Genomic DNA, 15,087 nt, shown 5'->3' with positions numbered 1-15,087 from the left:
AGAAAGAAAGAAAGAAAATTGGGGAGAGAACTCTCAAAATGTTGAATTGGTACTGAGTTAAAGTTCTTCATCCAAATGTTCACATTAAGCAAGGGAATTCAGTAATGTTGCTTAGATTATGTTAGCTGCTTAAGGGTCTCTTACTAAACAGTGATCATAAAACAAACAAGGAAAGTACTTTGAGATCCATTTAGTTTTTGGAATTCACTGTTTTATGCCATATTGTCCCGAAAGACTGAGTTACAAGGCATATTGCATCTGATGAAGGAGATCCTAGCCCCTGGAAACTCTGTAATAAATTTGTAATAAATTTGTGAGTCTTCTAAGGTAGCACAATGCAGGTTGGGTGGTCCTTGCCTGTGGAGTTTTGCTGCTCTAGATTCACAGCCTTCAGCTTCCAGAAGGTTTTCTGCTCCCTTATACCTGACACTGCCTCCCGTGTGATGATGCTCCCGGTTTCAAAACCTTCAAATCCTTCCTAAAAGCTCTCCTTCCTGTAAATCCTTGGCCCCATGGCCTGCTGTAGTGTGTGTAGCCAGTGTGGTGTAGTGGTTAAGAGCAGTGGACTGGTAATCTGGGGAATCGGGTTCGTGTCTACACTCCTCCACATGCAGCTGCTGTGTGACCTTGGGCTAGTCACACTTCTCTGAAGTCTCTCAGCCCCACTCACCTCACAGAGTGTTTGTTGTGGGGGAGGAAGGGAAAGGAGAATGTTAGCCACTTTGAGACTCCTTCAGATTGTGGTAAAGGGGGATATCAAATCCAAACTCCTCCTCCTCCTCTTCTTCTGTAATCTAGTATAAATTGGGCATATTCCCCCCTGTTTACCTCTTCGTCCAACTCTCACCTCTTCCTCTCTTGCGTCCAAGTGTAGATTGTACGGGGCAAGATCCTATTGTCTTGCACTTTGTAAAGCTTCATGCACATTGACGGCCCTGTATAACTTAATATACCTTTGAATCGGTCGAACACGGTTGATAGCTCCTTCATGTGAAGGAGGCATCATGCAGTTCCACTTTGTGTGAAGTGGTCTGTATGCAGCGTTTCAAGTGTTGCACAGCGCCCTTCGTAACATGGAAGAGAAGGAGTTTGTTGTTTATTGTTTATGGTCTGTTCAAGTTTTGAAGGGTTCCTTGAAGAGACAAACATTCACATGTTCTTAATCCTCATCCTCCCCCCTTTGCCCATTCCATAATTCTGGGAACAGAAGGAAGCAGTGCCTGCTTCCCCCATAATTTTTATTAATTTTTAATTACAATGATCCAAAAGAGCCACACTATCACAATACCAGATTACAATACAATTAAATAGCCAATTATTCAAATACCAAATCAAACAATTTTGGGTGACTTCCCGTGTGCCGGATTTCAGGGTACAAAGTTCTTATTTCTTTCTGCTTCCATAATCTTGATTATTCCAATTACAACAGCACTGATCTTGATCCTTTATTTTACAGCCACTGGTTTCATGACTTTCACTCGTAATTGCATATTTAATAAATTTTATTTCTGCAAGAGGAGTTTATGTCTGGATTTTGGGAGGGGTCAATGCTTCCTCGGAGACGGAGGAGGTACCATCTGCCTTAAAAGATGCACCCCGTCCTTAAGGAGACCCCTCTGGACCCAGAAGTGTTAAACAACAACCACCCAGTGGCAAATATCCCATTTCCGGGGCGGATGTGAATTGGGAGTCATACAACAGCCTCTTCGACTGGTTCCATTCCTGTTCTATAAGGCACTCAGTGATCAAGTGCTTTATTCTATTGCTAACCTGTTTATTAATCCCTGGAGCAATAGAAAATTTATAGAGAAGTCTCTCTTCTTTCCCTTTGGCAATTCCTCATAGCCGAGTAAGATTGTCTTCCATAAACAAGGTTTTAACAATGAGTCCGTAAGTGACCGTGGAGGCCAATTCTGGATCCACACATCCTTCCACAGTGGGGACATGGGTTTCCTGGTGGGAGTTGATCACTGTGTGGATTTGCCAAGCGTGCCTTCCTCTTAGCACGTTTCTCCCTTGCATCCTGAGTTCGAGTGTCTTCAAAGTCCATGACACCTTTAGTAAAGGCTGTTGTCCAACTGGAGCGCTCTCAGGCCAGTGTTTCCCAATTGTTGGTGTTTATACTACATTTTTTTAGATTTGCCTTCAGAGAGTCTTTAAACCTCTTTTGTTGACCACCAGCATTACACTTTCCATTTTTAAGTTTGGAATAGAGTAGTTGCTTTGGAAGACGATCATCAGAAGTACACCATCCCCTGCTCTGATACGGATATTTGGCGCCGTTGTGCTCATGTCACCCTTTGTTCTCTTTCCAGGTTGTCTGCATTCGCTCTACGTGGAACGCCCTCTCGCCAAAGCTGAGCTGCGACAACCGGCCACTCATTTTGAAAACCCTGAGCGAACTGTTCTCTCTTGTGCCTTCCTTAACGGTGAACTCAACCGAGTACGAGGTACGCCAGAGGACCCTCAGGGTCCCTTCCAACTCTACAACTCTAAGTGCCTTAACCTTGAGGGACGCCTCTTCTTCGGATATGCGGTAGATGCTGTCTAGTATTTTAGGAATAATTTTTTAAAAAATTAAAACACTGTCCAGTAGCACCTTAGAGACCAACTAAGTTTGTTCTTGGTATGAGCTTTTGTGTGCATGCACACTTCTTCAGATACACTGAAACAGAAGTCATCAGACCCTTATATACAGTGGAAGGGTGGGGAGGAGTATTACTCAGAAGGGTAGTAGGAGATGGGTGATGGACTCAGTCTAGTATTTTAGGGATGTTCCTATAGCCTACGCTCCTGAAAACCTGAAATCAGCAGTTGTGAGCTGCTGTATCAGGAGTGGGGAACCTTTAGCCCTCCACATGTTGTTGGACTACAGTCATCCCTGACCCTTGGAGTCCAGCAACATGGAGAAGACATCTGTTGACGTCCGGTGGCCAGGCAGGGTCTGCTCTGCCACCACAGCTGGAGGCAGTAATGCTTCTGAATGCCAGTTGCTGGAAATCACAGGTGGGGAGAGTCTTCTTCTGCTCGAACCCTGCTTAGTTATACCACTTGATTGCAAGGAAAAAGCTCAACGCGGTTTCCCACAGGCATCTAGTTGGCCACTGTGAGACTGCAATGCTGGGACTAGGTGGGGCATTGGCAGTGCCAGATTTACGTATAAGCTAAACAAGCTCTAGCTTAGGGCCCCACTCTCTTGGGGGCTCCAAAAAAAAAAACAACTAAAAGGAAAAAAAACCTGGATGTACATTTCCAAAATGTAAGATAAAAAGCAAATAAAATAAAACCTACATACAGGAACAGTGTTTTGTGTTGTGTAGGCTCCTGTTTAGGGAAGTTTTTAAACGGTGATATTTTAAATGTATTTTAATATTTGATGGAAGCCGCCCAAAGTGGCTGGGGGGACCCAGCCAGATGGGCGGGGTACAAATAATAAATTATTATTATTATTATTTTTATTATTATTATTAGGTCCATAAATTACCATTAGCATATACTCAACACAAAAAACAGCGGCAATTTGTTGTGGACAATGGACAGCTGGACATATAAACCCCATTTACCCCCCAATTACCTTCAGGAGCTGAGGGCCTCATCAAACCTAAATCCAGCAGCCCTGGCCATTGGACTGATCTATTCTTAACATTTGAGCAGGGAGGTATCAGGCTCCCTCTGCCACATATTATTTCACAGGTCAGATGTACTGGGGACCCCTCCCTCAACATCATTTTATAGTGCAATATCTGCTTTTCACTTTGCACTGTGGAGCTCACCACATACTGAATATAAACGATCACACCTCCTGGTTCTGGTGAGAAGCTGAGAACAATGTTTTGATAAGTGACTTGCATGGTTTTAGCGGGAGAAAATCTTTTAAAGTCCGTTAATGTCACTGAGACTACAAACAATGTGAATTGGTCTACGAATTGCCCCTTTCGGAGCACTAAAAGGTCAACTCCCTCCCCTCCCACAGAAATGGCACTTGTCTGCATTTTTATTGTACATCATTGGATATTGGCTTTTGAGAGTAATTTCTGACCTTTTGAAATTCTCTCCCTTTCTATGCTAAGGTCCATTGGTCTGCATTTTTAACCCAGCTAAATTGCTGGAACCGTTCTATTTACCGTAAATTGAGCAGAAAAAAACATCCGAGCCCTTAACTCCTATTCTGAAGAAACTGCCCAGCCACAAACACCTATTCTCTGAGGGAAACGTAATAGAAAGCTGAGATATTATTATTGGCTCGTATTGCCTAAATAAGATAGGGGTGTTTTCTGGCGTGGTAACCTCTTTTTCTAATTTTTATAGAAATTCAAAGTTCAAGTCGTCAGCTTCCTGTGGAGCCACACACAGAGCAAGGTGAGGGACGGGGAAATGAGGATTGTGTCGTTTGAGCAAAATGCGTGTCACAGACTTGGCACGGCTCCTGATGCCGTGTGGCCAGGTGGGAAGTCGCCCCGGGCCGCACAGCCCTAGCAGACGCCACGCTGAGTAGCCCGGCCGTGCGGGTGAATTTTGCATTGGGAGAAGGCCTGGTCGGCCTCTCCTGATGTGACAGTTGTCATGCATGAAATGTGTGACATCAAGCCCACATACGTCACGCGTGTTACATACACAAACACACACACAACGTCAGGCGAAACTCAGCACCTGTGCTTCCATGCTAGTATAGACATTTCTATGTTTTGGTTTGCAATGCTACTTCGGTAATGCCTGAATTGGATCGGTGATGGCGCGCTGCTTCTTGACATATGTTTTCCATTCGGGGTTGTGTTTTTGTTCTGCACTTTAAATCTAATGCGTGTGAAGAATGTTAAACTGTCAGGAACAGCAGCTAAATCCAGCACTGCATCTTGGAATAGTTACAGGACAGAAAAGAACTCCTAGAGGCTCCCCGGCACTTAGAAACTTTGGCCATTAAGTAGAAATAGCTTAGATAAATAGATAATCACGTCAGCATGACCCCTATTTGTGTTCTTATTTTTTAAAAAATGTCCTCCGTATTTCTTTCTGACTCCTGCTATTCAACTTACTCATATTTTAAAAGGTGGAGTGCCATACACAGTGGTGAGCAATTTGAAGATGTGCCTTCAAATGCCCACTTTCCTCTTCTCCCTGCCTAGGCAGGATACTTTGAGACTGGGTCTGTATGTTATCCTTGCAATGGAGATCAGCATCTTGCGGGTTTTCAGTGCTTTAGTAATATCCTTTGGTGCAAATCGCTATAACTTTACCCACCGGCAGCCCATATTTGCAGGCTGGAACTGTGAAAATCATGGCACGAGTCCCCTGATTTATGTTTTATCTCAAATAAATGATGCAGCTGGAAAACAGTTACCTTGCCAAGCCCCATGGTGAGGGTCGGGTATAGACAGGGATAGGGAATCTGTGGACTCCGCCTCCCATCAGCCTCAGCCAGCATGCCCAATGGTCAGGGACGATGAGAGTTCTAGCCCAGCAGTCTCTCAAAATCCCTGCCTGGTAGAGATGAACTCTGTTGTTTTGAACTGCTGAGAGAGGACAGCTGGATTTCCACGTAATGCTACACTTCTCCACCGAGAATGAAAGCAACGGCATGCATTTTTGGTTTGTGTTCCCACCTGCATTTTTTATTGGATGCAGGGGCGGAGGAAGGGGTGCGGTGGGGGCGGGTCGCCCAGGTGTCATCACTGAGGGGGGTGACAAAATGCCAGGTGGCACTCACCACCGGTCCTGCAGCGCGCCCGAGCCACGCGCCTCTCCTGGGAGTGACACGGCTTGGGTGCCCGCAGGCTCCGCGCTGCCCCAAACGGTCCTCTTACCGCCTCCTCCTCAGCTGTAGGGAGGCTGAGTGGGAGGAGGCAGGCAGACTCCTCGGAGGCCCCGCAGAGCGTCCTGCCCTGGCTTGCCCCATGGGCTGCTGGCCCTGCCCCTGGGCGCAGGGCATGCGCGCTGCCCCAGGCACCCAATCGGCTTGCTCCGCTGCTGATTGGCTGCTTAAGTTTAAGAAAGGAGTTCTTAAACTTACGATCCCCTAAAGGACAGCTGCATATTCCTGCATTGCTGGGGGTTGGGCTAGATGATCCTCAGGGTTCCTTCCGACTCTCTGACCTCGTACCACAGGGATGTATGATGTGATCGTGACTTCTTTCGTCTCCAGGATCCACTTGTAGCCACATCGGCGTACAAATCTCTCTCTGAATTTAGCTCGGAAGAACACATCATTCTCCATCTTCCTGAACAGGTACACGTCCCTCCCTTCCTTCAGACATAGAGGAGAAGTGATTATTTGTCAGAAATGCAAAGAACTCCTTATGCTAAAAAGGCTGCGGAGAGATAGGCTCATATTTCCATACAGGGTGGAGTTGCACATTGGTCTACACCTTTGGGGAAAGACGTTTCATGTTTTTTTCCAAAATTACACAGCAATCCTTTTCTTTCCTTGTTATCCTCAGGCTCGAATTTAAACAATAATGCAGAGATTTGGTATTTTTCCTGTTATCGGCAGCCCAATTAACAATAGCCCGTTACTGGAAACAACCTATAGAAATCCCCACTAAAATCTGGTTAAATAATATTTGGAATGTGGCTCTTATTGGAACGCCTTGCAGAAGGGCAATTAAAGACATTTCAAGGATAGACACTTTTGACGAGATTTGGCTTATTTTCTTTTCCTTTATAAACGAGACGGAATATTATTCCACCCACAACACAAGAATCTCTGTGGAGAGGTTACTTGAATTGATAATGCGTAAATAAACGTATTGTTTGTCTACTGTGCATTGCAAACGAACCCTAATACAGTTGTACCTTGGTTTTCGAACAGCTTTGTTCTCGAATGTTTTGGCTCCCGAAACGCCGCAAACCCAGAATTAAGCTTTCCGGTTTGTGAACTATTTTTGGAAGCCAAGCGTCTGACGCGGCTTCCGCAGCTTCCGATTGGCTGCAGGAGCTTCCTGCAGCCAACCAGAAGCCGCATTTGGGTTTCCAAACATTTTGGAAGTTGAATGGACTTCCGGAACGGATTCCATTCAACTTCTGAAGTATGGCTGTAATGATGTATCACTGGACAAATTACTGTAGTTTTTTGTTGTTCTTGAAATCCAATACAATTTATTGTAAGAAATGGAAAGAAGAGCAAGATAATGTGGAAGAATAAAATTAATAGAGGGCTATCAAGAATTAGCAATCATAAATAAAAGAAAACATGTATTCATTTAATGGATGTCTTGCCCTTGCTTGGATTGCCCCATTTCTTCCTTGTTCATACAGGCAAGACCAGAATTGCCCCAACCAGAAGAGGTGGATATAAATGAAGAGGAGGAAGAGGAAGAGGAAGAGGAAGAGGAAGAGGTGGATCTCTCTGTTCCTGGTGCCTCCTATATCAAATTGTTGATGCTGACTCCTCCTCCTGTCCTACCAGGTATAATGCATGCAGAAACGAACAGATTTCTGGCCAGACCTTTGTATAACATTGCTTCCCTTATGAGGAGTTCCTTGAAATTGCTGCTAAGTGATGAGAAGCAGGAGCCAGACATACAGATGTTGTACTAGAGCCAGTGTGGTGTAGTGGTTAAGAGCGGTGGACTCATAATCTGGTGAACCGGGTTCGCATCCCCGCTCCTCCACATGCAGCTGCTGGGTGACCTTGGGCTAGTCACACTTCTCTGAAGTCTCTCAGCCCCACTCACCTCACAGAGTGTTGGTTGTGGGGGAGGAAGGGAAAGGAGAATGTGAGCCGCTTGGAGACTCCTTCGGGTAGTGATAAAGTGGGATATCAAATCCAAACTCTTCTTCTTCTACTGCTAAGCAGTCATCTTCGATCTCTGATGTTGGGGACAAATGGCTGGAGGTGGTGGATTTCACCTTTGCAGATGCATCTAACGGACTAAAACAAAATGGTAGCATGATAGACCTCGGTCTGCTCCAGTGAGCTGGTTCTTAAGCTGTTTTTCAGTAAATGGCTGAAATGGCTGGATGTTGCTAACTGTAATGGGCCAATGCATTCCTTCTGACATTTGCAGGTGTGCTTATATTCCTGTACCAGACTGTGACATTTTTATACTGCTGATGAGTTAGCCTCAAAGAATGACAGCAGAATACATAAAATTTAATGAACCTGGGCAAAAGTCTTCGAGAATATATGCTACATCGTGCTGAAAGCTGGTTGGAATGTTTGGGATTGGAAGCCCAGGACTTTTCTCTTTAAATTATGCAGAAGTGTAAGCTAACAAAGTCTCTTTTGAGGCGTTAAGCTGTGCAAATTGCCCAGCTCCTGTAGTTGATGCAGGCAAAAAGATGACAATGCAAGATTCGTGTAACGTGTAGATGAAAACGTCAAAATCTGCAAACAGGCTATCCTGCAACGCAAACCTACACTTTGTTCTCTGGTTGTGTTAATTACAGGTAGGTAGCTGTGTTGGTCTGCCATAGTCAAAACAAAATATAAAATCAAAAAATCCTTCCAGTAGCACCTTAGAGACCAACTAAGTTTGTTCTTGGTATGAGCTTTCGTGTGCATGCACACTTCTTCAGATACACACGGAAGCTCATACCAATAACAAACTTAGTTGGTCTCTAAGGTGCTACTGGAAGGAGTTTTTGATTTTATATTTTGTTTTGGTTGTGTTAAATAATTTTTTGTCCCTTTAGTGGATCCTGCATTATATCTGTAGGAAAGTTTTCCATTTTCATTATACTTCCTGGTGGCTATGATATACTCAAATTTAAAGAAATGTAAAGGGGGGCGGGAAATTGAGAACATATTGGTGGGCGAGAGGGAGAAAAGATGAGGAAGGACGGGGGATAAAAATCAAAAGGTGTTCCAGAGTCTGTTAACTGATTCTGTGACACTTTGCATGTTTCTGGTTTCCCCGAGTGAGCATGTGAATGCTCTTTTATTCCATGTTTGCTGCAGTTTAGCAGGAAACCCAGCGCTGTATTTGGTACAGGGGAAACCTGCATCACAGCCACGGGGCTAATTTGAAACAGTTGTTATAAGCTCCCCTTTCGAGGAGCAACAACTTTTCATTGTATAGTAAAAAGCGCTAGCGGCCTGTTAAACCGACCAAGCGTTGCCAAACTTTGGCAATTCATAATAGTGAAAGAGTAAACCTGCTGTGGACTCTCTCACTCATTTGTCCGCGCTGCTGCATTTTGCTTTCTGAAGTGCCTTAGCGTGTTGAGAATTCTTTACAACTGTAGCAATGAACTCGGAGAGCGGTTTTTAAAATATTAAAAACAACCTTTATTATGCATCTGTTTACGTTAATTTACATATAACTTAGACAATACACACAGTTCACATCACAACACCATAAACACTAACTTCCAATTATTCTCATTGTGCTGTTTTGTGCTTTGTTGAGCTATACACATTTCATTCTTCTTATTTTACTTTCTCATTTAGTATCAGTAAACTTTTGCTCTATACATTCTCAGTATTCCAAGATTAATTCTAGGTCTCGGAGAGCTTTTTAAGGTATTTGATCAATGTCACCTATCATATTTGCTGAGTATCAGTAACCGAATCAAATTTTATTATTTCGGTGAGAGACCAGTTCCAGCTCACATACACTATCAAGGAAGTCATAAAACACGATAGGGATACATTTGAATTTGCAATTAGGTATAACAGGGACAATACAGATATAGCAACAGTTTGAAAATATATATATAAATTAAAACTTAGTCACGAAAATATAACCTAAAATTAGCATTTAAGGCCTTAATCATTATGATAGCACAGCTTGTCCCCTAAGTTTCATGGCAGTCGCACAGAATTTGGCTACCCTTAACATGATCTCAGGATACTTGTCCTCTGCCAGGGATTTTAGACATTGAAGTTTGGATTCATTTCGAGATTTTTGCATAGCAGGGGAAATAAATACCGAGTGTATATCCCTGTAGGAATGGCAGGGTAACAAGGCATGAGAGACAGTTTCTGCCTCCATCAAGGGGCAGACTCGTTCCACGTATGGTTTACCCTCGTATCGGTAACCATTTTTGGATTGTTTTGTTTGAGAGTGGCAAGAATCCTCATGGAGGTGCTGGCAAGGCTGCTGTATTGGCCAAGGAAATGGTCACCCCTGCTCCCGTTGTCCCATACCTGTGGCCAAACAAAGGGTGCATTGACCAACATAGAAAGCAGCTCTGGCTGTTTGTTTTTCCTCCCAAGCACGAACATCTGACACCATTTATTGAAGGTTTCCCGAGGTGATGTTTTGAGCGGGAGGCGAGCGTGGAGCTGCAAAGGTTTCCCCGGGAGTTACGGAAACCATGACCTTGGAGCTGTCAGCTGAATATGGAGTTACCAGTTATGTCAGCACAACATTCCCGGATAATGGCCGTGGTTCTACATTGGTTGGGTGGTTCTGGTTTCCTCAGTCAATCACCTTTTGTTTTCTTTCTGTCTGCCCCCTTCTCTCCCCTTTTCACCCTCCCCTCAAGCGTTTGAAGAGTTTGCAGCTTCGCTCGTGAAACAGGAGATGACCGGCATGCCTCGTGGAATATACCATTCCGCGCTGAGAGGCGGTGCTGTGCGGTCGGACCAAGGGAAGACGGTGTCAGGCGTGCCAAGCTTTATGCTGAAAATGTACGAGAGAAACAAGCAGCCCGGGCTGAAGCCTGGCCTCGCAGGTGAGATTTTCCTGGAGAGAGATGAGAGACCTTCATGTCGTAGTAGAATATCTCGGAATGGGTGAATGACACGACTTATGGGTTTTTTTATATATGCTGCCCCGATAACAAAGCGCCCTCAGGGCAGTTCATAAAATGAAAGCAGCAATTTTAAAAGAAGCACAATGAAATGTGTGCTAGAATAGCTGTAAGGATGCACAATTAAAATAACTTCTGAGAGCCAAAACAACATTAAGAAGAGCAAAGAGTGGAGGGCATAAGAACATTACTGAGAATAATTGCTGGGGGGAAAACTACAGCAAGATTTAAAAACCTGGACAAAAAGAGATATATGCCCAATGCCATAAAGATATAGAAGTAGCTGATTGTCGTGCCTTTGTGGAGAAAAGTATCCCACAACGGGGATCCTTTTCTGCTCAGGGGCAATAGGAGAAAGATCTCCAAAATAGATCTCAGGTTCCAGATCCATGGGAAGAGGCAATCCTTCAGGTATTGATATCTTCACCATCATTTCTATACTGCTTTATATTTTAAAGAACAGATCTCAAAGCGGTTTACAACACATTGAAACGTCATACAAAACGATCCAGAGTAAGACAAATTCTGGCTTCAAGAAAATTCCAAGTGACGTTTTGCTTTCCCCAGTCGAGTTGCCATCCAGAGAGAGTCTCCACGTGGTCACAATTGGGCCCACGCCAGTCGCAAAATGCGCCTGGCGCCTGGCTAATTTCTAACACTTTCTTTTAAAAGCAACACTTTCACATACAAACCAGAAATGAATCCCATTTCACTGTGTTCACTCTTAAGTTATCCACCTCTTAATTCCATCATTCCTTTTTAACATCCGCACCTCAGAAGAAATTCGGCAGGTTCAAGAATCATGCATTCATAGCCTGGATGGAATTGAATGGAATTGAGGACCTCAGTGATGTTATTTTCACACCAGCCCTCTGATACTCTCCCCCCCCCCGTACCTTACGCACACATTTTTCTGCTGCTCATGTGGCCACTGGCATCCAATCACAGCTCTCCGCTTATCTTAACACTCAGCGTTTAAGCGCCTGGCAACTATTGCATGCAGCAAGCGCATGGGAGAAGTTTCGACAGGGAAAGCCAACTTCTCAAACTCCCGCTACGTATCACGGCCAGCTTAATTTCCATGTGCTGGAATTCCCTTCCATGCAGAAAGGAAAGCCGAGCTTCCGTGCCTTTGAATCGAAGGGGCTGAATAAATGAGCCGAAGCTAAGCAGCAAAGCTGTGAAGTTTTTGGGGAGCAGCTTATCCCCTTGATACAAGCAAAGGGAGGAACGCAGGTCCTGCGGTTTCGTCTGCAACTCAGGACTCACCTGAGACAGGGTCTGACCAGCAGTTGCGGCAGTCTAGTGTAGAAGCCGACTTCTCCTGAGATGGACCAGAAGCTGCTTCTTCCTTTTCCAGGAATGAATTTTTGAATGTCTACAAAATTGCATTCTTTCAATTCTCGAACCTCAGTATTCTCTGTTTTGCAGGGGCGTAGCAAGGGGGGGCAGAGGGTGGTCCGCCCAGGGTTCCATAATGGAGGGGGTGACAAATTATCAAAGAACAAATTTTTTGGTGGGGGGGGGAGGAATTTGAATTTTTTTAATTTTTTTTTTTAATGCCTGCTCCGAAGGTCTTATCTTACTATACTAGGGATTATATAGCTATATATGAAATTTCATTCATATCGGTTAATATCTTGACCCTCCTCCACCAAAATAGCTGTTCACTTGGCTGTTTTCCTATGTCATGAAGGCTGAAATTTCAGTTCAGAGAACACTTACTGTTCCAAACCCTAACACTGTGGAAAACCATGTAATTAGACTTTAATTTGATTTTGAGATGTTTTTAGGAGGTAATTTAATTATTGTTTGATTTTATACCAATGTTATGTATCTGATGTTAGCCACCCTGAGCCTGACTTCGGCCGGGGAGGGCGGGATATAAATAAAAGTTTCTTATTATTATTACTTGTTATTATTCCTTTGTAAGGAAATATGAAATAACGTACAGTGGTGCCTCGCAAGACGAAATTAATTCGTTCCGCAAGTCTTTTCGTCTTGCGGAAATTTCGTCTTGCGAAGCACGGTTTCCCATAGGAATGCATTGAAATTTAAACAATGCGTTCCTATGGGAAAAAAGTCCAAGCCTCCTGCCGGCGAGCGGGGAAAGCGAGCGGCAGAGCAAGCGGCAGAGCGACCGGTGAGCGGGGAGAGCAAGCGGGGGACACGATCCATAGCGGGGGAAGCCAGGAAAGCAAGCGGGGAGCAGGATCCACGGCGGGAGAAGCCAGGAAAGCAAGCAGGGGACACGATCCACGGCGGGAGAAGCCAGGAAAGCAAGCAGGGAGCAGGATCCACGGCAGGAGAAGCCATCGGAGCAAGCAGGGAACGCAGTGGGAAGGCAGAAAAGCAAGCGGGGGACACGATCCATAGCGGGGGAAGGCAGAAAAGCAAGCGGGGGACACGATCCACGACGGGAGAAGCCAGGAAAGCAAGCAGGGAGCAGGATCCACGGCGGGAGAAGCCATCGGAGCAAGCAGGGAACGCAGTGGGAAGGCAGAAAAGCAAGCGGGGGACACGATCCATAGCGGGGGAAGGCAGAAAAGCAAGCGGGGGACACGATCCACGGCGGGAGAAGCCAGGAAAGCAAGCAGGGAGCAGGATCCACGGCGGGAGAAGCCATCGGAGCAAGCAGGGAACACAGTGGGAAGGCAGAAAAGCAAGCGGGGGACACGATCCATAGCGGGGGAAGGCAGAAAAGCAAGCGGGGGACACGATCCACGGCGGGAGAAGCCAGGAAAGCAAGCAGGGAGCAGGATCCACGGCAGGAGAAGCCATCGGAGCAAGCAGGGAACGCAGTGGGAAGCCAGAAAAGCAAGCGGGGGACACGATCCATAGCGGGGGAAGGCAGAAAAGCAAGCGGGGGACACGATCCACGGCGGGAGAAGCCAGGAAAGCAAGCGGGGAGCAGGATCCACGGCGGGAGAAGCCATCGGAGCAAGCAGGGAACGCAGTGGGAAGGCAGAAAAGCAAGCGGGGGACACGATCCATAGCGGGGGAAGGCAGAAAAGCAAGCGGGGGACACGATCCACGGCGGGAGAAGCCAGGAAAGCAAGCAGGGAGCAGGATCCACGGAGGGAGAAGCCATCGGAGCAAGCAGGGAACGCAGTGGGAAGGCAGAAAAGCAAGCGGGGGCACACGATCCATAGCGGGGGAAGGCAGAAAAGCAAGCGGGGGACACGATCCACGGCGGGAGAAGCCAGGAAAGCAAGCAGGGAGCAGGATCCACGGAGGGAGAAGCCAGCGGAGCAAGCAGGGTGAGCGGCGGCAGCAGGAGAAAGCTGGGTGTGGGGAGCAGGGGCCGCAGTAAGGGAGAAGCCGAGGCTAAAATGGCGCCGGACCTACCTCCTCCCTCCCGGAGCGGTGAGTGTTCTGGGGTTTGCGGGGAGCAAAGGGCAGGCTCGGGAGCCGAGGGTAGGCTCGGCTGCTCCACCTTGGAACTTGTGAGCCTCTACGGTGGGAGGAGGCGAGCTGCCGCTTGCGGTTCCCGCCATTGCTGCCGCTCTCCTTGCAGCAGCAGGTTCCGGCTTTTTCTTAAAGTGGTACCGCGCAAGACGATTCATTTTGCGAGTCACGGCCATTAAAAAATTCGTTTTGTGAATCACCTAAAAAATCGAAAAACCCTTTCGTCTAGCGGGTTTTTCGTCTTGCGAGGCATTCGTCTTGCGAGGTACCACTGTAAAACCATTTTTGCAGGGGGGGGGGAATCAATGGAGGGGTTGACAAGAAATTTTCCACACCGGGTACCACCTGACCTTCCCATGCCTCGGGGGGGGGAAAATATTTTGCCCCCGAGTACCAATTTACCTTGCTACGCCCCTGCTGTTTTGCAGTCATATTAAAACATAACTGAATTGTTATAAGCCATTTTAGTGTATGTGCCTCTGTATTAATCTCCCTTTAGCCGGCATATTGCTGAGTTACGATCTTCCAATACACGTGGGGAAGGATGGGAAGCCCATCAGCCGATTCCTAGCCAGTAGGGGACGCAGTTTCCACCAGATGTTGACCGCTCTCCTCCACGAGGTAAGCGCTGCCGTTTCCCTCCCGCTTGCGTTCTTTCACCCCCCCAACCTGAGTTTGCATTGGGCCTTTGCTCCAATTAGGAAATGGTAGCTGCAAGCTGTGTGTGGTGCTGTAATTTACTCTTAATTAAGTAAACTTGCTGCGAAGAACAATTAAGGGGAACGGGGCGTATAAATACATCTAATAAAATGCTCTCTGCGCCGAAATGTTTTCTCCGAAGTTTGCCGGAGTAAATCGAGGCTGACGTTTTCCCCTTCAACTCTGCCTAATCTGGTTACAGTCCTGTCAGATTTGGGCTTGTCTGAGAAACAATTAGGGGATTGGAACCTGGGGAGCGAACTCTACTTCCTTGTTACTGTAATA

General features: G+C 46.1%; 1 protein-coding gene across 1 annotated transcript in view; it reads left to right on the top strand.

Moving 5' to 3' along the window:
- The window catches only part of FOCAD (focadhesin), a 109,282-nt gene that overhangs the window by 47,978 nt on the left and 46,217 nt on the right, over nucleotides 1–15,087 (top strand). Inside the window, exons 16-21 of the mRNA XM_033173164.1 lie at nucleotides 2,316–2,450; nucleotides 4,309–4,359; nucleotides 6,140–6,223; nucleotides 7,252–7,402; nucleotides 10,429–10,617; nucleotides 14,603–14,724. Coding sequence (XP_033029055.1) covers nucleotides 2,316–2,450; nucleotides 4,309–4,359; nucleotides 6,140–6,223; nucleotides 7,252–7,402; nucleotides 10,429–10,617; nucleotides 14,603–14,724 — 732 coding nt within the window. The remainder of the gene's footprint in view (nucleotides 1–2,315; nucleotides 2,451–4,308; nucleotides 4,360–6,139; nucleotides 6,224–7,251; nucleotides 7,403–10,428; nucleotides 10,618–14,602; nucleotides 14,725–15,087) is intronic.

Source organism: Lacerta agilis, chromosome 16, assembly GCF_009819535.1.
Source record: "Lacerta agilis isolate rLacAgi1 chromosome 16, rLacAgi1.pri, whole genome shotgun sequence".
Lineage (NCBI taxonomy): Eukaryota > Metazoa > Chordata > Lepidosauria > Squamata > Lacertidae > Lacerta > Lacerta agilis.
This window is presented reverse-complemented; position numbering and strand designations above follow the sequence as displayed.